This window comes from Electrona antarctica (genome assembly GCF_951216825.1).
Source record: "Electrona antarctica genome assembly, chromosome: 5".
Lineage (NCBI taxonomy): Eukaryota > Metazoa > Chordata > Actinopteri > Myctophiformes > Myctophidae > Electrona > Electrona antarctica.
The window spans coordinates 12,171,826-12,194,390 of NC_136810.1; the positions used below are offsets into that span (position 1 = coordinate 12,171,826).

The window sequence follows — 22,565 nt, forward strand, 5'->3', positions numbered from 1 at the left end:
CCTCGCTCCCTCTCTATCTCTCTAACCTCTTGATGAGTCATGTTGTAACCACACAGTAGGATCCATGCTTTCTGTGACAAAAGGTGTTGTAATGTTTGTGTTAATTTGATTCTGGCTTTGAATGAACCCAGTCTGCATGAGCCATGGGTTGGCTATAGTCCTGCTACCCTCCCTCCCTCCCTCCCTCCCTCCCCACCACTCACACATACACACACACACACACACACACACGGACGCACACATATACACTCACTCTCTCTCTCACACACACACACACACGCACACGCACACGCACACGCACACGCACACCCCTACTGTATTTGATGATGAACATTTTTAGTGATCGTAGTAATCAGAACACTTGAAAGCAGACATTCCCTGGCATCTATAGGCGAAGAGACTTCTCTTTCTCAAATTGAAGTCTCCAGGACCATTGTTGGCACTTAATTAGCAGTTCAATTTAAGTTACTGTTAAGATTGGCTCTAGACATGATGAAATATCTCCCTTGAATGGTAAAACCTTCTGATCCAAAGGGCCAAAAACAAGCGCCAAACAACGCCAAGTCATCCCTGACCCAATGTTAATTCACTCACTCAACTAAACAAAACAAAACATGCAGAATAATGATTCCGTGATGAACGATTTATTGATCTCTTGTTTATACGCAGTGTGATGATATTTGTTAGTACATTGATTATATTTCTTTAGCCGTGGCTTTTGTTTTCTGTGAGGTTTTACGTAGAGACATGATCTCTCTGTTGCATAAGATACTGCTGTATGCAGGGCTGACTATAGAGTACTAACTGAAGTATAAATACTGTCTGGTTTAAACTCAATAACTACTCCAACTAATGCTACCCTGTCATTTGATGTCGTAAAGTTTTAGAAGGTGTGTGAAGTCGCCACTATTCTTCAAATAACTAGCTTCTCCTCAGACCTGTTCCCCTTGGCATTCATGAACTTAGCTGGCGCATGATGCTTGCATTTTCTTGCTTGGGCTCTCTCTCTCTCTCTGCAACAGTTTAGAGAGAATTTGCATAGGATTAAATTAAATCCTTTGGCTTAGCCAGTGGGGAATGTGTCGTAGTGTAGCTAGGTTTGAGATAGGTTTGGCTGTGTGTAAAAATGCTGAATTGAACGTAAATAGATACTGTAGGCACCAGGCAAAGGGATGACATTCCTATACCCATAATTCATATCTGCTGGATGTACTGGTTGTTGTTCTTTTTGAATTATCTTAAGTCATGGTCTTTGTTGGCTGTATGTAGTCAGGTATACTTCTAGGATAACGATTTCTATATGAAACATAGAGGTTATATTGTAACTAAATTATCTATTTTGTGATGACCGTGAATTACGATACATGATAGTATGATGATGACTATGTTGAATGCTGTTTGTTTGGTTCTGCAGGAATGTATTGAGTTTTATTTGTAGCCCATGTTCATGTTTTGTTTTCTTCTCCTCTTCAGTTAAATTGCACTTTCCGTGTAGATGTAATTTTGAGTGATGGAAACACTTTCGACAAACGTAGCAATGGGGAGCACGTCCGATGCTCGTGTGAATGTGTGATTTCCACCGGGGAACCTATTCATTAGGGCTTGCATTTATTTCCCCCAAATAAATCTTTTCACTAATTGTGTTGCGGTAGGCCGTTCTCATGTGCCTTTAGATTGTGGTATTCGGTCAGGCAGGAAAACATTTTGAAGACCTCAAGTCAGCCATTTTGAAATAAAGCCTGGAACCGCAGGGTAGATGGAACTGAAGTTATTACGCCCACGTCATGGGTGCAGCAACTTACTGTATGGAACCATGATTGATAATGAGTGATGTACTGTATTGAAATGGCATACGCTTGTGTTCCCTAAACCTAATATAATGCAGAGAAGACTATATTAAACCAGTCTGAATGTCAAAGAGCAACGTATTGCACCAAACCAGAATGCACTTTCCAGAGGATTAGGAGGCAGTGTTTCTAGTATCTAGGTAGCAAATACAGCACTGTAGGTGTTTTTAAAGGACTATTATTGTAATAGTTGACTTTTTAAACCCCATTAACCCCCAAATGATATCATTTACTGAATGAATGACAGGTACAGATCTGGGATGTCTTACAAGTACTTTTTTGTAATACAAAGATATAAGAGCTATAAGAAGTTTTGATGATGCAGCATAGTTCATTACTTCATTGCCTAACGTGCTTGTCAGTTTTCCGTTCAGTGTATGAATCATTAACAACTTTATTCTTTGTCACGCACACATGCACACGCGCGCACACACACACACACACACACACACACACACACACACACACACACACACACACACACACACACACACACACACACACACACACACACAACACACACACACACACACACACACACACACACACACACACACACACACACACACACACACACACTCTGTCCATTTAGTGCTGAATTAAGTTATGGTTAATGTTTCTCTTGATGATTGTTCTTCACTTGCTAATTAATCTAGGTAGCTAGGGGCTGGGCTGGGCAGGTATAGAGCAGACTGGGGGAATTCCAGAAAAGGCAGTCTGTCATAATAATAATAATAATAACACAAATAACAAAAAAGAATAATAGTTACCAAGTTCACTTGTAATAAGAACAAAGTCGGGTTTGAAGTAAATTACTTCAAAAAAATTACATTTAACTGACGAGCTTAATTGTATATCCTACCTACAGTACAATGACCATGTGTGGGCCAAAGTGCCAGTATGTCAATTCCATCGGGCGTGTCTATTTGGATCAGTCATAAGGGGTTAAATACCACGTCTACTGTCTGAATCCTCCAGAACTGAAGTCAGACAGTATTGTAATCGATACTGTATCTACCATCAGCCCACACACATTTTCTTTAAGCCCAGCCTAGCCCTCCTCTGCACCACCACCACCATAATGAGATGTGTTACGAGGCTGCTAATGTTTCTCTGTATTGTGCTCGGCTGTAGACCTGCTATGGTATGTCTATTGCTACTATTGTCAGGTTAACAAAAAGAAAATGAAGTTGTTATAATGTGCCTGCAATACCTGCTGCAAGGTATGGAAAACGTATTCGATATTCTTTCATTGCCTTTCTTCGAAGCTCCTTTGAATGCTTTCAGAGACAAGTTTAACCCAACACATCAATGAGAATGTAAATATTGAATTCAAGTGTTTGTTTTTATTCTTTTTACCTGACTACAGTCATATACGTTACTGAGGTAGGTGTAGAAACTGTAGATTTTTTGTTCCTCATTGTGAAAGTCTTGCGAGGTTCAGGCAAAGGACGCTTGTTTAAACTGCTGGGTACGCACAAGTACACACTCACAACCTAGTATGGAAGAAGTGCATTCTTCTTTTGAAGGCGCACTCATGGCGAGGACATTTCGTAAGAATTAGCATATTGGAAATGACAGCCAAGCTATTTTGAATCAACTATTCTTAAGCGGAAACGTCTAGTCCTCGACCCCATCAATGCCATCTGGGCTGTGTATGATGTATTAATATAACCTAATTGCACAGATTTCCAAAAAATGAAATGACACTTTATGTGTGTGTGAAATGGCTTTTTCTGAATGGTTTCTCATGTGTTGGTTGGATAAATTATTTTAAGTTATGGCGTCCATGAGAATCAAGTGCACGTCTGTCTGTGTGATTGTACTGAAGCCGAATGCACTAAAAATGGTAATGTATTTTTCTGAATGTAGAGTTGTTCCTATACTTACTATGAATGCTGCTGGATTAATAGAATAAAAACTACAAATACATTCACACCGACAGAACCAGGAATCAGTTTAAGGGCAGATTGAAAGTGGGCAAACACACTGTATTGTGATCCTGTCGTTGCTTTGAGGCTAATTCATGCTTTGACGAAGTAGGATAAATGATCCTTTACAGTTCTGTCCCAGTGAGAGGGTGGAAAGTTCATATTGTTTCAGAAAGCTAGAGAGGTCCCGTCCCACTCAAACCAACACTAAGACAAAACAGTATTAACCACAGCTGCAACTTTGTATTTTAATTCCTGAATATGACTTGAAAACACATGCAGACAAATATCATACAAACAAAACGCAAACAAAAACATGTACATTGATGTACTGTATACACAAATTTGTGAACGTATCTTAAAATGTATAAATACAATAAGATATGATTCCTTCTTGCGATACATTGTCTTTTCAGACAATGAACAATAAACTCAACACAACCACCGACTTAGAACAACACAAAACTAAACCAAGGGATCATTCAGTTTCCAGTCTCATTACCTGCATTGAAAATAATGAATCATTTGCTCAATGATACAGTTTCCGTCCATCTAATCTCTCTGCATGTGATTGATTTAGTTGATAAACCTGAATGTAATCGTTTAACATGGAAATTATTGTAAGAAAAACAAGCTATTTTAAAGACATACTATATTTGCAAAAAGAAAAGTTAAAAAAAAGAAAAGAAAAGCTAATTGTCTTAACTGGTATTGAAATTACATAATATAATACTGGGCTGTGCTTTTATTTTTTATCTTTTTGTTTGCCCTATTATATTAACAAATTATTATTATTAACAAGACGTTGGTGAGAAGACACTATACGACTTGTAGTTCAGTTTTTTTTTATTTGGGCATTGTAATAAATCTTAGTTATGTTGTACTCCTCCTTCAGTGCAATATTGTGTGTATTCTCTCTCTTTCTCAATCTTCTCTCTGTCTTTAAGTCTACCATGTAACAGTAGAACTGCAGATCCTCTGTAAAGGGAAACAACCTGGAGGTCAATTAAACAACATTGAAATCTCCAAGTGTGTCCTGGCTGTGCTTTTTCTTTCAACGTTATATGATCATTTTATATATTACTATAGTAAGCACCAGTAAGCACTATAGAAAACAGGTAGCACCATAGTAAGCACCAGCAGTAAGTACCATAGTAAGCACTAGTGAGCACCATAGAAAGCAGGTAGCACCATAGTAAGCACCAGCAGTAAGTACCATAGTAAGCACTAGTGAGCACCATAGAAAACAGGTAGCACTATAGTAAGCACCAGCAGTAAGTACCATAGTAAGCACTAGTGAGCACCATAGAAAACAGGTAGCACCATAGTAAGCACCAGCAGTAAGCACCATAGAAAACAGGTAGCACCATAGTAAGCGCCATAGAAAACAGGTAGCACCATAGTAAGCGCCAGCAGTAAGCACCATAGAAAACAGGTAGCACCATAGTAAGCACCATAGAAAACAGGTAGCACCATAGTAAGCACCATAGAAAACAGGTAGCACCATAGTAAGCACCATAGAAAACAGGTAGCACCAGTAAGCGCCAAAAAAGTGTTACTTTTGACAGTGGTCTCCCCTACTGTGAGTTTGAGGTGTAGTCAAGAAGATGATAATCAGGATGACAGAAATCAACATTCATGCCAATTAAAGGAAATGAATGTGTCCCTCAGGCTCAACCGTTTTGTCTTCCTGAAACAAAAAGTGTCAAATGTGCGTGCGTGCGTGTGTATGCTATAATATTTGACAGTAACATGTGAATGACAGAATGAGTGGCAGCTTAATTAATTGTGTAAACAAGTGAACATATGTTTTTGAAAGAGAGTGGAGAGAGGGGCATACTGGGAAACAGGGTCGTAGCTAGCTGGGAGGGAATCCGGCCCAAATCATCAAGATTGTGCACTTTTTGATTTTTGGCATGGTGTTATGGGCATAAGGTTTTCAAAAGCCATCGCAAATGAGTTGGGCTCGCCCCCTAGTGGCAGGGCTGTCAACATTGGACTTGGGAGTGTCAGAATTCATGAGATTTCGGGGTGTGTAGCCGGGGTAGCCACGCCCCCTTCAAGCCACACCCCTAGCACCCTCACACAACAGATACAAAAATACAGACAAGACTTTGAATTGAAAGGCTAACATAAGGCGCTGCTTGTCGGCTGTCTCTTCCGTGAGAGTGTAGAAGTCGTGCTGCTGCTGGGGCAGATCGTATATGCAAGCATCCGCTTGGGTGACGGCAGACTGCTAGGCGAGTGCAGTAGCTTTGGCATGGGATCAACTTTGACCAAAAAATGCACAATGAAAAACAGGTAGGCCTATGGCCTATGATCATACAGTATATGGAGACGTGATGTCACGATGCGTGAGTGACCATATATGGAGTGACCATATATGGATGGAGACGTCATGTCACGATGTGTGACCATATATGGAGACGTGATGTCACGATGTGTGACCATATATGCAGACGTGGGTGACTACTAGAGTGATGTCAAGATGCGTGACTCTATTTAGGCGTGGGGTGACTGACTGACGGGAAATGCACGTTTTCATAGTAAACTGCGACCGGTGGTCGCAATAATATAAAAAAAAAAGAGATGGAAATCTAACTTCTTAATTGAAAGGAAGCCATCATTATTTTCAAGATATGGCTCATAGCTTAGGCATTTGAAGCCACTGCGGACACCATGTTCAAAATAATGCCTTTCCAGAACTTAGATTTTAGATGTTGTTTAGAATACCCAATAGCAACAGAATCCATTGAAAATCTCTTCTATCAATTATTTTGGGTTTCCACCACCATAGCCTACTAGGCCTATACTGATTTATCTAATATTGGATTAATTGCAAACAGACCACGAGGGGGCGAGCCCAACTCGTTTGAAAACATTTTAAACTTTACCAACTCACCAAGTGCATGATTTTCACGAATTCCCTCCCAGCTATCGCGACGCAGACGGGGATAGATGAGATCAACCTTTTCCCCTCACTGTAGCTATATGTTTACCTGATGATTTCCTGTTTTTGGCTATATAGTAGTGTACACGTATTTAAGTAGGCCTTGCCGAGCCATGAGGCCCATAGGGCAGGAGCCTATCTCAAGTTTCTGTAGCGTGAGGCAGCTTGATGTACAAGTACACCCCCTGGACATGACGCTAGTATGTCGCAGGGACTTAAGGTGGCCTTACACTAGCCGATAATCGGGCATTTGAAATCTGACAGCACCACACACTACAGGATAATCGGAGCGGGGGCCGAGCAAATATCAAACATTCTTGATGTTGATCGGGCCGATCCCGATCGCGCGCGGGGGGTGCCCGATTGAGTCGTGCACCCCCCGAGCGTCAAAAATGCCCGATTATCGGCTAGTGTAAGGCCACCTTTAGGCCTACCCCCAATCCAACCCTTGATGCTGAGTGTCAAGCAGGGAGGCACTGGGTCCCATTTTTTAGAGTCTTTGGTATGACCCGGCCGGGGATTGAACCCCGACCTCCCAGTCTCAGGGCGGACACTCTAACCACAAGGCCAATGAGCTGGTATCCGTATTTGTACGTCTCTAAATGTTATGATGAATTGAATATGTTGGACCCTATTGTAAACAAGTGAAATGCTTTATGGTGTCGTCCACAGTTAACAGTCTTGTATTGAGTTGTGCTTGAAATGTACTGTAATTCTCCAAAACTATAGAGGGTATGCGTGTGACATCATCATCATACCCGGAAGTTATGCTGGAACGCCTACTGAGTGGCAAAAAACTACTTTCTGGCCTTGACATCACATATATCCACACAGAAAAGTCCTATTTGATCGCATTAAATTACTTTAAACAACATTAAATTCAGTTTGTCAATCACTTTGCCACTCGATCTGCCATTCACTTTATGCATGCGCATACCCTCTATTAATAAATTCTTCAATCAATCAATCCTTGAAATCCGAAGTGGCGCGCGTGCACACACACACACACACACACACACACACCCCTCCCTTCTCTCTCCGTGGCTCCATTCAGCCTCCGTCGGGCCAGTCAGTTGCATCTGTGGGCGTTCCCATAGCAACGCTTTGGAGTAGGAGAGCACAGGCATGAGTCATCATTCCAGTTACGAGAAAGCAGAGCATAGGATAATCAAGGGGGGGGGGGGGGGGGGATTAGAGGAGAGGAGAGGAAGGAAATTAAATTGGGGAGACAGATAGATAGACAGAGAGAGAGAGAGAGGATGGTCATAACAATGAGGTCTCTGGACCAATGTAATAAAACACACACACACACACACACACACACACACACACACACACACACACACACACACACACACACACACACACACACACACACACACACACACACACACACACACACACACACACACACACATCAAGCAAATGTTTGGTCGTTTTTTTGGACTCCTAGAGTAGAGCTGGTATTCTCCTTCTGTTCGTTTTTTTGGGCCACCACAATGCTTTTCCAATGGGAGTCCCATGGTTTGATCAAACATTTGTGTTTGATCGGGGGGGAGGGGCAGAACACCACCAGCAATCAAACACAAATGTTTGGTCAAACCATGTGACTCCCATTAGAAAAGCATTGTGGTGGCCCAAAAAAACATTTGCTTGATTGGTGTGAATGAGGCCTGTCCCCGAACATTCGGGGTTCGAACCTTCGCTCGGTAGGGTTGGCACTCGAATCTTAATTAATGGGCTTGAGCCATTTTTTAATCATTATCATAAAATCATAAAAATATATTTTTTATTTTTTTCCCCTTTTTTAACTCGAAAATATTTATCGGCGAGAATGCCATAAATGTTTTCTGCGTGTTAGATCAAAGACATGCAAGGCGCATTTGCGCAAACCAGTTATGTATAGAAATCTGACAGGCATTCAAAAGGAACTCAAATGTGATGTTAATGTCCTGTAAGTAGACTTAGAAATAAAACTAGTGTTGACTAATCATTACTTAAACAAGCTACTATGACACTTTCCCAAAGTTACGTGGTCCCCCCCCCTATACAAAAATAGACCTATAAACTCATAGCACCATGAGGTTGTATACTATAATATAGCAGATGTGTAAGATAATGGTTAAAGTGGTTAAAATAAAAAATGACAGATGCTTTCCTGGTTTTAATGGGTTAACCTACAATACCTAGTTCTAACCAGCACCCCGAATGCCTGACCTCAACATAATCCTAATCTTTATATCCTCCCAAGGACACTAGGTTCTCACAATAGCAGTACACATACCCACCTCTACGGACACACACACACACACCATAGTTCCCAGGGGACTTATTTAAAGTACATATCTTTTTAATTTTTCACGTTTTATTTGAGTTCAGCTTCACAGAGATGCAGCATGTCTCTTTAAATAAGTATGAAATAATTACATAAATACAGTCCTAAAATTCACCTATATTACCAAAGCATCTTCAAATATTTAATTAACAATTACCTTCAATATGTTTTTTTCTTTTTTTTCAAACAATGAAAATACGCAGGTTTTGTTCCACAACAGCTGACGAGATCAAACATCCATTATGGTTCAACTGGAACTGGGGTCAATCAACCTTGAATTCATAAACACACGAAATTCAGGAAGTAAGTTCAACTGCAATGGTTGCTTATCGATAAAGCACTAATTAACTAATTCACTTGCATGTAGAAAATATGCTGAACATTTAGAAGATCATTGCCCCAAAACAAGATGTCATATTGATGTTATATAGTATTATTTTATTTACCCCAGAGGAGTTTCACAAAATAGAAAATCAGAGGTTTTACTTTACCCATTTATTTTGAACATCAGTTTGTTGAATCAGTTGAAAATGTATTGATGCCCAGTTACAGGTTTGACCAACATTTTAACAACCCTCGATTCTTACATAAATCATAAGACACTTTATGAGAAAATCATTCATGTAAATGAGCCTTTCTAAAGTTGACGACATATTCCCCCCTTGTTTTCAGCTGTACGTTTGGTTGGAACTATCACAACCTCACAGGACAGTGTGTGAAATAAGGCACATACTGTAGCAACGACACAGAGAACCCACACACACAGCAGTAGGCGATATATCCAAAGAGCCATGTGCTGATATACAGTACTCTATTAGTCATTTCACCATAAGAAACACATCAGCAGAGATGTTTCCACATCATGTGTACAAAAATGCTAACACACACCAAAGTCCTTGTAGCGGTGCCGGCACACGGGAGAAAACTGTAGAGGAAATCTTGAAAAAACAAGAAGGTGGCCGCACACGCCAATAGCTGGTTAAGCCTTCATCAGGGAAAATCCCTGATGAAGGCTTAACCGCCGAAACGTTGGATTCATTTTTGTCTTACCTGCTGTCCTAATAAAATATTGGCACTCTGGCTATTGGCGTGTGCGGCCACCTTTCATGTTTTCACATAAACCAGTTTTGAGAGCAGACAGCCATCACAGATGTACAGCCTGATCAATAAGTACAGTTCATGAATACTACATGTACGTACTGTACTTTATGGAGCCATTCTGGGGTAACCCGAAGAGATAAGAAACAAGTACAGAACAGCATTGAGTCTCTGGAGCTTTAAGAGACGTTTTGTTGCAACTATGTGTAAATGATTGTAAATGATGAGTGTGTTGCATGCATTGATGGGTGCTTCTTTCTCTCACGAGTCACCCGTGTGTGTAAATATGAATCCAGACCAACAGCACAGAGTGAACCGAGAGATGATTGATCCATGTGGCTCAGCATTTTAAACCCTGCATCTCCAAAAACAATCACAGTCAGAAAAAACAGAGGCAGTGTGGTATTTTAAAAACAGCATTAGAAATATTTTGTAGAAACATGAGCTGTACAGTATACAAAGGGATTTGGCAGGGGTGGATGGTCCAAACCCAGACCTGCACTCACAGTCCCCCAGTGGATTGCTCTTGAGCAAAGACAATGAGACTTGTGCAAGTCTCTGTGTGTAGATTAGAAGAACATCAGCTAAATGCCTAAAATAGAAATGTACAGTAAGCAGCCCCACTAACAAGAATGAAGTCTAGCCTGTAAATTAAACTCATTCAACCACCATCCTAAGTTCCTAACAGGATTCCAGTGTCATGTGTAATATTAGGTTCGTGTACAGTAGCTACAAAACGTTAAATGAAGGTCCCACTCCGAGTTGGCTGTCTTTGGGGTTTTCGCGGTGAGGACATATCGCATGTACTGTACATAGAATAAAATACTGTAAGAATGGATGGACAGGCAGGTTTAATGGATGTCCCGTTGTTGTCCTGGCTTAGATTAGAGCCTTGGTTTACATTCTTTGCCTCAAATGTACTGTAGAAGATGTGGATTAGGCACACAGACACGTGGCCCCGTGTCTAGATCGCTTGGTACATTTAGTCCTTAGCTTTCATTGGGGGGAGAGAGAGACAGAGAGAGAGAGAGAGAGAGAGCTTTGAAAAAAGTAATGATGCATATTTGTCCTGGGTCTCATATGGACAGGCTACCTCCTCAAAATAAACGTCTGATGGGAGGTAGAGGTAGCCTAAGGTAGGGGGGGTTGATGGATGGATGGATGGATGAGTAAATTCATGAAAGTACATTCTCGTGGGTCTCTCTGGGTGCAGAATGAGTTTAGTTCAGGTAGAAGTTCAGGCTTCCACGTGTAGGTTCAGGTGTTCAATCACTGAAGTTGAAGTGCAGGGTGGAGCTATCTGCGACGGGAGAGGAGGGGCCAGCACTGGACACAGCACTGGAGGAAACACTGCAGTCTGCATGCGCACACGCGCACACACACACGCACACGCGCACACCCACACACACACACACACACACACACACACAGAACATTACTTTCTCTCGGTGGTCATTTACTTATTTTTTGTTTCGTTTTTATTGTATAGATCTTCACGCTTTCCTGATATAATTTCCCGAAAGTTTGCTATAAATGCATGTTTTCACTGCAGGTTTATTAACCGACTAGCCTTGCTAATTCTACTGCTTTGCTAATGAAAATAAATGTCAGCAGAGGAACTATCTATTCAGGGAATGTGAATATAATTAACATACGGGTACAACACCATGGCAACCCCCCCCCCCCCCCCCCCCCTACTTGTAACAGAGCATTTCTACATTGCACTATAGATACTTTTACTTAAGTAAACCAATGAGAGTAATTTATTCCATCACTGCTTTGCCTGGTGGTCAATATCTGGCTGAAATGCTGACTCTTCCCTTCTTTCCTCTATTCATCCCTCTATATACAGTATACTGTGTAAATTCATCTGTCTGGTATTCTGTCTTAAGATGATGTGGCTCTGCTGACTCATACTTTCCGTCCTCTATATCCATCTCTCTCTCTCTCTCTCTCTCTCTCTCTGGTGATGTGAATAAAGCCACAGTTTGATCCTAGAGAATGACGTGTTAATCTTTCTCTTTTCCATTCATCTTTTTTAGCCAGGTGCAACTTGGCTATACTGTCGATGTTGAGACTAGTGAGGACCTAGTGGACACAATTTGATGATTGGCTGCCTCTAGCGCCTCTAAGCCAATGGGAGATAAACAAAATCAGACCCGTCTGAAGTGAGTGGTGCTGTACTATACTTGTACTGTGCTCGTACGTACTGTAGTGTATACTCCTCCCTGGCCTCTGTGTGTGACGCCCCAGTGTTATTAGCGAGGTGTTTCATGTGTCCATGGACGCGTACGTATCCATGCTTGGACGCGTACACATGCATAGGGGCACACATAGCTACGCAATGGAGTGGCTGCACCACTCAAAAACCCTAGTCTGAATGCTGCAACATGAATCCGTATCCTCTAAGGCTTAGAGGCTTTGGGTGTTATCTCCCATTGGCTTAGAGTCTAAGCCAATGGGAGACAACACCCAAAGTCTCTTTGCTGCACCTGGCAGTTATGGTTTTACTTTGTTGTATTCCTTTTTGCAGAGTAATTCAGTCGAAACAGTTCCACAGTCCACAGTTTAGTACCCTGCCCTCCTCCCCCGTCCACAGACAGCAAACATAGATAAAAAGGTCAAGTATAGACAGAATGAATACACGAAATAAAGCACAAAGAAAACACAAAAAAATAAAAGAAAGGCTGAAAAGGAAAAAAAAATCTAACAAGGGCAAATAATGTTGATCAATAGTAGTAGTAACCGCCAGCAGCTTTCATAGCATCAGGAGGGAGGTGCATTCCAGCCCCGTCAACTCCAATCCCCACTAGGGGGACGGAGCACGGGGTCTGGCCACCGGTTCTCTCGCCTGCCCGTTAGGGAAATGTAAAGTCTTCAACATATTATGAGATAAATGTAGACCAGGTAATGTCAAATTTCTCCCATGAACCTTGAACATTGTATCTAATTCTCTCCAACTTTAACATAAACAGGACTTCTTGAATCCACTGGGCCGCAGGAGGAGGTTTTTCTGCCTTCCAGTACCTTTAATATGAGCCTTCGGACCAGCAATGAGGCCAAACCTGGCAGTTATGACGCGAGTCATTCTTGTTTTTAGATAGATAGAGATTAGAATCTCTATCTTACACCCACACACACACTCACAAGTCAGACCATGTACAGCTGTACTAATTCAGAATACTTATTATTTTCTAAAATAGCCAATCCACAAGCTCACAAAGCGTTACATACTGTACACGATCTACAAGCTGTGAGCTTGTAGATCTGATAATTGTTTATCAAATTTGAACCTACATTGGTATGCAAGAAAACAAAAACAAAAATCACACCTGTGTGAACTGAGCGGTGCAACTATACTTGTAATGTGGTAGTTGCTGTACTGTAGTCTGTTCTGTACTGTACTGTACTCAGAGTACTGTACTCACTGTACTGGTCTGTGCTATTGTAATAGTTATAGTGCACAGTGTGAAGCTCAACAGCACCACTTGAAGGCAGGTCACCCAGCAGTATTGCAGCTGTTCCTACTCCAAACAGACGGACATACAGTAGGGACACACGTTCATTGGAGCTGTGTGCACCGCTCAAAAAGGGAAAGAGAGAAAGGGATTGAGGCAAGAAAGTAAAATGTCAGAGAAAAGATGAATACAAAAGGAATGAAGACAGTAAGAGAGAGATAGGGACACGTCAAAGTAGCGCTTCCACTAATTGACAACACACATTAATGACTCGTCTTCACCAAGAGGAGAAGACAAGCCAAGGCCAGGAGAAGAGATGAAAGGAGAAGAGAGGGAGAGTTGACAGTAAATGGAAAGGCGTCGTGTTGGTCTCCCAGACCTACTTTTCGCTGCTCTTAATTGTTATCTTCTTCCACAGGGTGTAAAAGTTTTGTTTAAATTAAAGCTCAGCTGACAGTTAGGATGCGGGGGTGGGGTTGTTATCCATGAGCACTGGCACAGCGCTTCACAGTTCACACTAAACCCTGTTATCTACAGTAGTAGGGCTGTTAAAAAGTAGTTCACCCTGAAGAAAAAGAAAGTCCTCTTCCCCAGTGTGCCGAGCATCTAGATCAGGGGTCTTCAAGGTCTACGGAATCTCTGGCTGAAAGAGAGAGATTAAGCAGGGACCCCCACTACATTTATATCAAATTGTTTAAAAAATTAAATAAAATAGATGGATATAGATAGCTTCACAGACTTGTTTGACTGCACCATCATCGGTGTTGTGTAAATTCTTGGTTTTTGTTCATGTGCAGTTTCATTTTCACTTAAACCCTCAATAGAGGATATGAGCGTGACATCATCATCATACCCGGAAGTTATGCGGGAACGCCTAGTACGGAGCCGCAAAAAACTGGTTTTCTGGCCTTGACAGCCCATACATCCAAACAGAAAGTCCTATGTGATTGCGTTAAACTACGTTAAACTCACTTTATGCACATACCCTCTATACTTGGTAAACTTAGGCTCTGTGACGGTCTGCTCGTTTTTCCCTGAGTCTACACGGAATCTCTTTGCCGAAAATAGCCGATCTATAAGCTCACAACGTGTCGTGCTAGGGAACCTGCTATGTTTGGCAAATGATACCCCCAGAACAGAGATGCTATGATTCAAGTAAAACAAAACAAAAAGTTCCTATTGCACAACGTTTTGGCAGCCCTACAGTAGTAACTCCGAGGACCCCCGGACCCCCTGTTGAAGACCCATGATCTAGATGTATCTATTATGTTAATCTATTCCTCCGTAAACCGGAAATATCAGATCTACAAGCTCACAATGCTACCGGCGCACAAGTTTAATATAATGGAATAGTCAACAGAGTGAGTTAACTTACACCAAGTAGGTCTGCTGGGAGGAAGCAGGGACGCCTCAGACCCAGAGGAGGACAGCGGCTGTGGAGGGCTGTAGAGAGACGACTGGCTCTGGGAGTCAAACAGGGCGGACAGCGCTGGAGGACACACACAGGAAGGATTCAAACAGTACGGACCACAGACATAGATAGAAAGGTACGGTAGATGCCTCCTTCGGCTCTCGGGCGTGTGATCTCGAGAGCAAGACGCACGCTTACGCCACGCGGAAGCATAGCGGAAGCTTCAGAGGCAATGTAAACGTTTGTTTTCTCATGCCAATAAAGCTCCTTTGGGTTGAATTGATAAGTCCCGGAAAAGACGCGCTGTGATTGGCCAGTAGTCACTTGAGTGGCAGTGAGTGACAGTGTGCCTTCCGCACTTCCGCTTGACTTCCTCCTACAATGTGATATACATGCATGGCTTAAACTTTGTGCCAAGTGTGGTGCAGATGGAAGCAACAGTGCACCTTACGTCTTACGAGTCCGGATGTTACGTTTGTGGCATCCACTGACGGTCCACCCACAATCTAGGCAATTTTAGGATTACTATACACACACATTCTGCATGTATGCTTCAGTAATTAGGGCCGGGACTTTAACGTGTTAATTGAGATTAATTAACTACAGAAAAATTAACGCGTTAAAAAAATTAACGCATTTAATCGCACCTTTTTTTTCACCGCGGAACGTTTCACACTGTGTTTCTTGTAGTACTGAATTGGCTGTGGCACGCGAGCTGCAGCAGCAGCAGCAGCTGTTGTTCACTCTACACTACAGGCTACAGCTCCGTCAGAAAGCCCAAAATCCAAACCCAAATTAATCGAATGAAGAAGCCGTTTATATCGCTTTTGCTCCATGGATGGGACATTTAGATGTAAAAGCTATCGGATGGACGCGTGGATAGCGGCATGGCTGTGTGCAATGTCAGAGGGAAAGGATCCATTTATGACCAACGTTAGCTTATATGCTAGGCTTGATAGCTGCTTCAGTTTAACATGTCTCACAGACCACCGGAGACGCGCGGTGATTTCACCACAGCACGAAGCTGTCAAGCTGTCCTCGATGCGAAACATACTGAAGTAGCAAGCGACAAGCGTGGGTCAGCCCCAACCTCATGTGAAATGTTTCCCCCATAATAAAGTTGTTTTTATTTGTTCTCATGCCCCGCCATGTAAAGCACATTTGAGTATTTCATATACACACTGAAGACACTATATAGGCACTTGCTGCTCTTGTTTATCTGTTGGGATAAAAAAGTTGTATTGCTTAAAGGGGAATACCACTCATTTTCAACATTTTTCTATGGAGTTGTGTGCACTGGAAATAATAAAGTCCCCCCATTATGTGTTGCCTATAGAACTGGAGGTCTGAAAAAAACAGTAACATTATGAAGTACATTTTTGTGATGTCACTGAGATGTACTTCATAATGTTACTGATTTTTTTCAGACCTCCAGTTCTAGGCAACACAGAATGGGGGGGACTTTCTTATTATATCCATCAACTCTAAGGTATATTAATGACAGTAAAATGTTGAAAATGAGTCGAATCCCGTAGTCACTATTCACTGGGATACCAAAAAACATTTGAAAAAAAAGTTCTCACTGTTCTCGGGTTGAATATTGATATGCGATTAATCGAGATTAATTAACTACAAAGCCTCTGATTAATTAGATCATTTTTTTTAATCGAGTCCCAGCTCTATCAGTAATACATATGTATATACACGCGTATATATAGTGTATACTCTATATAGGTCTACACAGGTCTATACAGATCTACAAGCCCTACAAGCTCGTAGCGCGCCAGCTTGTAGGTCTGCTATTTTTGAAAAATCGAAGAACGACTGACATAAAACATAGCTTTTTCAGAAAACTGTCAGGATGTAGAAGACATTTTTAGAATCTGAACTCAGGTCAAAATGGGTTAAATACATAATATTTACACTTTGGTACCCATGCTATTATTGTTATTCTTCAGACATACGTACCCTTCATGGTCTTGGCGTGGGCCTCACTGCTGCTCTCACACATGGTGCCAAGGAACTCATCCACCTGCTTCAGAGACAGGGAGTTGTGGAGGGTCTCCAGGGGGTATATGGAGGGCACCATGGAACAGCCTTCAAAGCCTATATACAGTGGAGACAGACCAGCCAGTCAAAGCTCACTTCTCTCTGACCAGACCTGACACCACAAACAGCACTACAGTATGCTGTGCAAACACTGCAGTCCTGTGTGTGTGCACATGGTCCAACCACTCTCTGGTGATTAGACCACATGGTCCAACCACTCTCTGGTGATTAGACCACATTGACTTCAATGTGGGTTCAGAGCAGTTCTTCTGACCGCAATGTTGTATATGAGGAATAGGGTCAAAATTAAAATCACTTTCAATTCAAACATGAACCAAAACAAAAGTAGACATGGATTAATAGTTTCTGTACAAGTATGAGAATCTGTAAGTGCCAAAAGCCACTTCCAAAAGCCACTTCCTTAACTCATTGAATAGACCCAGCCCTGTAATATTGTGAAGTGAAGTGATTGGTCACTCATCACTCACCCAACACTGCTGAAGTGCCCTTGAGCAAGGCACTGAACCCCCAACTGCTCCAGTGGAGCTGCTTAGTGGCCAGCAGTATAAGACTGTGGTTGTACTGGTCAGCTCCCAGGTTTTAATGTGTGTGTCTGTGTTTTTCTATGTGCAGGGCGTTGCTGAAAATGAGCACTTGTGCACAGCTACTACCCTGGGTAAATAAAGGGGAAAAAAATAAAATTAAAGATATTGGGTGTTCCATAAGACATACTGAGGACCATACCGAATTCAATTATTTTAACCGTTAAAGGGGAAAACCACCCATTTTCAACATTTTACTATGTCATTAATATACCTTAGAGCTGTTGTGTGGACATAATAAAAAAGTCCCCCCATTCTGTGTTTCCTAGAACTGTAAGTATGAAAAAAAATCATTAACATGGTGAAACACATCTTGATGATGTCATCAAGATGCGTTTCACCATGTTAATGATTTTTTTTCAGACCTCTAGTTCTAGGAAACACAGAATGGGGGGACTTTTTTATTATTTCCACACAACAGCTCTAAGGTATATTAATGACATAGTAAAATGTTGAAAATGGGTGGAATGCCCCTTTAACCTGTAGATAGCACAAAAGTAGCCCCGTCTTTAGTTCCCTCTTAAGCATTTCGTCATGTTGCGAAGTATTCGCACATCCACTTCATTCGGATGCAGGTGTGTTGGACAGTGAAAACTGAAGAAACATGAAAAAAATAAAATGATTTCCACAAACAAAAAAAATCCTGCACACTGCTCTTGTATTGCTCAGCAGCCTCTGCTTTCATTTAAATTGACAGATATTTCTCCCACTGGACCTTCAAGACACTCGAGAGCATTGTGCAGGATTATTTGTTTTCATGAAAATAGTTTTTCCATGTTTGCTTCAAGCATTTCATCATAAACTGGTGCACTGTAAAATGAAAACCACTGCAGCAACTGCACTACAGCAAGCTGACACATATAAACACATCCAGTCCAGTGGCATCCAATGTAGTCCAACCAAAGGACACAATACATTATGAAACCGGTATATCTCGGCAAAGCAGAATGGAGAGGAAAGAGGATGCTTCAGTTCTGCCTCAATCAACATTCCTACTGTCCTACATCAGTGTAATCTACAGCAGGGTTTCTTAAAGTGGGTGCCGTGACACAATTCCCATGGGGTGCCTCAGAATCAGTGTTGTTTTTGACAGCAAATTTCTATTTTAGTTTTAGTCATAGTCTCTTGAATAGTGTTCATTTAGTTTAAGTCACATTTTAGTCACCTGGAATACTTTAGTGTTAGTCTAGTTTTAGTCGACTAAATATCATAAGATTTTAGTCGACTAAATCTACAGTTGATTTAGTCGACTAAAATGTATTTTCCGGGCCTCGATGCCATCGTATAATGGCTGATTTTACACTTGCTGAAAATTTTCGTCTTAGTTTTAGACGAAATCAACACTGCTCAGAATACTGATACATTTGGAATGTATCATTTGGAATGTATCGATTTCACTTCCGAGGTGCACTGTTCTTTTTCGGTCAACGCCAAATCTCTTCGCCAAAGATAGCAGATCTGCAAGCTCAAAATGTGACTCGTTGTGAGCTTGTACAGTAGTTTGGCTATTTTTTGCTGAATGTTTCCCCCAGAATAGGGATCCTGGGGTTCAAGTGGTTATAACGTCAACTATTCCTCATGACGTACTGTACCTGGGGGAAATATAGTTACGTCCCATTAACCCATTTTGACCTGAGATCAGATTCTAAAAATGTCTTCTACATCCTGACAGTTTTCTGAAAAAGCTATGTTTCTATGTCAGTCGTTCTTCGATTTTTCAAAAATTGCAGACCTACAAGCTCGTAGCGCGCCACTCGGTGGCGCGCTATGAGCTTGTAGATCTGCTATTTTTCAATAGCTAAAGCATAACATAATGCTAACACCAAAAGGGGTTCCCACCCAAAATGGGTTAATGTAAGGTTCTATTCGAAAGGTGTCGTGGGTGAAAACGTTATTTACAGGGGTGCCAAAAATGTTTGAGAACCCCTGATCTACAGAATTATAAAGGGGGAACAGCAAGTGGAAAAAGCATGTCTGGGAACAGAGACAAAGAGCCTAAAGGCAGGCGTTTGTGTAAAGTAGTTACATTCAAAGGATCTTCAGTCACGGTTGCTATAAATTATAAAGTCGCTATGAATGAACAAGTAATAGAAAGGAAGCACATCACAAAAACACGGAAAACCTGGCCCGCTTTGCATGTTACATGCCATCAATTAATTAATCCAAAACGACAAGTAATCATCTGTCCATATTTATATTATTCAGGCTTATCCAACGGTGTGATAATCAATGTCCAATAGTGAGTACTAGAGGTTAGAGACAATCGCCTGACTTCAAGGTCACAGGCAAGCACCAGCAGGATGTTAAATAACCTCATGGGTGGACAACATTCCATGGGCTTGGATCAGTGGTGTGGTGTCCACAGCAGGATGTTAAATAACCTCATGGGTGGACAACATTCCATGGGCTTGGATCAGGGGTGTGGTGGCCAACACATGCAACACCCAATGGCTAGAAAACATTGATTTATACTTGAACCCATTTAGACCGTACGACGTGTGGGAACGTCATAACTAATCCACACGTCCTAGCGCATTCTCTTACTTGCTACTCTTCTGCAAGGACGAAACTAGTGGCGGCGCACTCAGTTGCAGCGGCTCAGTGCACTCTTTGTACACCTTCCATTTCATTGTCTACGTATTTGTATACTCTGTACAGTGACAATACATTGAATCTAATCTAATCTAATCTAATTTTCATCGATATCAAATGAGAGAAAAATATTCAGATTTCTTTTCTTTTTTGGGGGGTTGGCCTCTCCTTCTGCACCATACTCCTTGCTCTTCGCGGATGCGCGTTGGCGTTCACTTCCCTGTTTACCGCTCACAAAGAAAGGCTCGTATCTCCTAATCTAAGGAGCTCTCCGTGGTTTTGACCAGATGGATATACTAAGCTCTTCATTTCTGACTTCAACATGCCTCTCGTTCAAAATATGAACGGGGGATTATTCTGCGACTTTATCGTAATCATGGAAAGGTAAGCAAGCCGTTCCGGTTTTTGTCCGGAACGGAAGGGGGGGCTTACAGAGTAAAAGCGGCCATATCTGCGCGGCACCCCGATCTGTTATTTTGAAAGAAATCCCGGCGCCGATTGTGCTAAGTGTCTTGCATCGACTCTTCCTCTGCTGTTCCTCTGTCTCCAACTCTTTCTATCTCCATCTACCCCACCTTGTTCCTCTCTCCCTGTCCTCTCTATATCGTTCACATTCAGCTTATGCATGCAAAGCACAGGACTATGTGATACTACACTGCACCATTCACTCAACACACATCTCACACTCTCTTGCACACACACACACACACAGAATGGAGAACAGAGAGGAGCAACTAAACCAAGAAACAGAAAACCGCTCACCTCTCTTAACGTAACATGAACCACATGAAGTCCACATGAACACAGATCATACATGCATAAACAAATGCATCATGCCAAAATCTCACTGGAGAAAGTGTGAACCAGGTGTGAACCACAAATCCTCTAGCACTGATTCCAGTGTGAATCTGGTGACTCGGAGGATTGACAAGCAACATCGAAACGTGTCCCATAAACAATTCTCTATATGCATCAGCAGTTTATGAGCAGCCCGCCGTGTAATGAAGCTAATGACAGAAATGAGGAATTTTAATTACAATATAGGCCATATGGTCAAAGAGACAGAAACCGGCCTGGACCGTGGCTCAGCGGTCCAGACACCTTGACTGGCAATCCAGTCTAGCAGTGTGCCGTGGGTTCGACTCCCGATCCCGATGGCCTTTACTGCATGTCACCCCCCCCATCTCTCCCCATTTCCTGTCAGCCTACTATCTGTCCCTCTATAAAAAATATAAAATAAAGACAAAGCCACAAAAAAACATTAAAAAAAAGAAGACAGAAACCTATGTCTGTGTGCCAAGAAAGGCTCATACTTGTACATCAGTGTCACGCACCAAAAACAGCCGATCTACAAGCTCACCACACAGCACTGCTCGATGCACTGTGAGCTTGTGGATATGCTATTAAATTATTTGTGCGCAACACCAGTGTGAAACTATGTGCTTAAAGTGGTTCCCAGAGAGTTGTAGGCCAAATCTATTACATCAACTCATGCCAGAATATCTCTGGATCCAAGACCTCGACAAGCTGTATCATGCACTATGCTCCAGATGGCAGTTACACTCAATTTCGGGAAAATGTGTTTAGTTTTTTTTTTTACTATCCTTATCCAAAATGTTGGTCTGAATCACTATGCAGTGCAGCAATACCGTTGCACCATGGGGCGCCATACTGCAGTTAGGGAATTGGGTCCCGAAGACAGTGCATGCATATGGAACACTGCATGCACGCTTCCAACCCTTCTGGCGCAGAGGCGTGGTTGGTCAGCACCTTCTGTTCACGCTGCATGCTGTCCTCTTCTGCACTAATGTACAGATTACTGTGTTATAGAACACACAGTATCGTCATTCAAAACAAATGGAGCGTATATGACCTACTAGCAAACAAGTCAAAAACTGCACCTTTAACTCGCACCTTGAATGTTGTGCAAGTTAAGGCCAAGCGGCAAAAACAGAGAATGGGATCTTTGTCATGATTCCCATGCTTACTGTGACACTGTGACACGCATTCAAAGAGACAAGCAGGGGGAAAAAAAGGCATTCAGAGAAACTGAGCGATAAAGTCTGGCATTCAAGTGAATGATGGAAGGAGGAGAAGCAAAGAGTGCTTTGGGTGAAAAGCTCAGGATTCACTGAAGGTCTGAACACACTGACTGAACACAGCTTAGAGGAGCAGGAGAGAAGGGGGACGGGGAGGGGGAGACAGGGAGGGGGGGGGGGGGGGTAGAAAGGAGACGAAAGAGAAGAACAAGAAGGAGGGCGGCAGCAGCAGCAGCAGCGGGGTTCTACAGCG

At 42.1% G+C, this 22,565-nt stretch overlaps 1 protein-coding gene across 6 annotated transcripts in view; it reads right to left on the reverse strand.

The window, feature by feature from the left end:
* Positions 1-9,519: 9,519 nt before the first annotated feature.
* Positions 9,520-22,565, reverse strand: part of ppip5k1b (diphosphoinositol pentakisphosphate kinase 1b) — a gene marked incomplete at its 5' end in the record, with an annotated part of 72,355 nt that continues 59,309 nt past the window's right edge. For all 6 annotated transcript variants that reach the window (XM_079500515.1, XM_079500516.1, XM_079500513.1 and 3 more), the window contains 3 exons: positions 9,520-11,518; positions 14,995-15,108; positions 16,999-17,136. In XM_079500515.1, the coding sequence (XP_079356641.1) occupies positions 11,427-11,518; positions 14,995-15,108; positions 16,999-17,136 (344 nt within the window). In that variant the 3' untranslated portion in view covers positions 9,520-11,426. The remainder of the gene's footprint in view (positions 11,519-14,994; positions 15,109-16,998; positions 17,137-22,565) is intronic.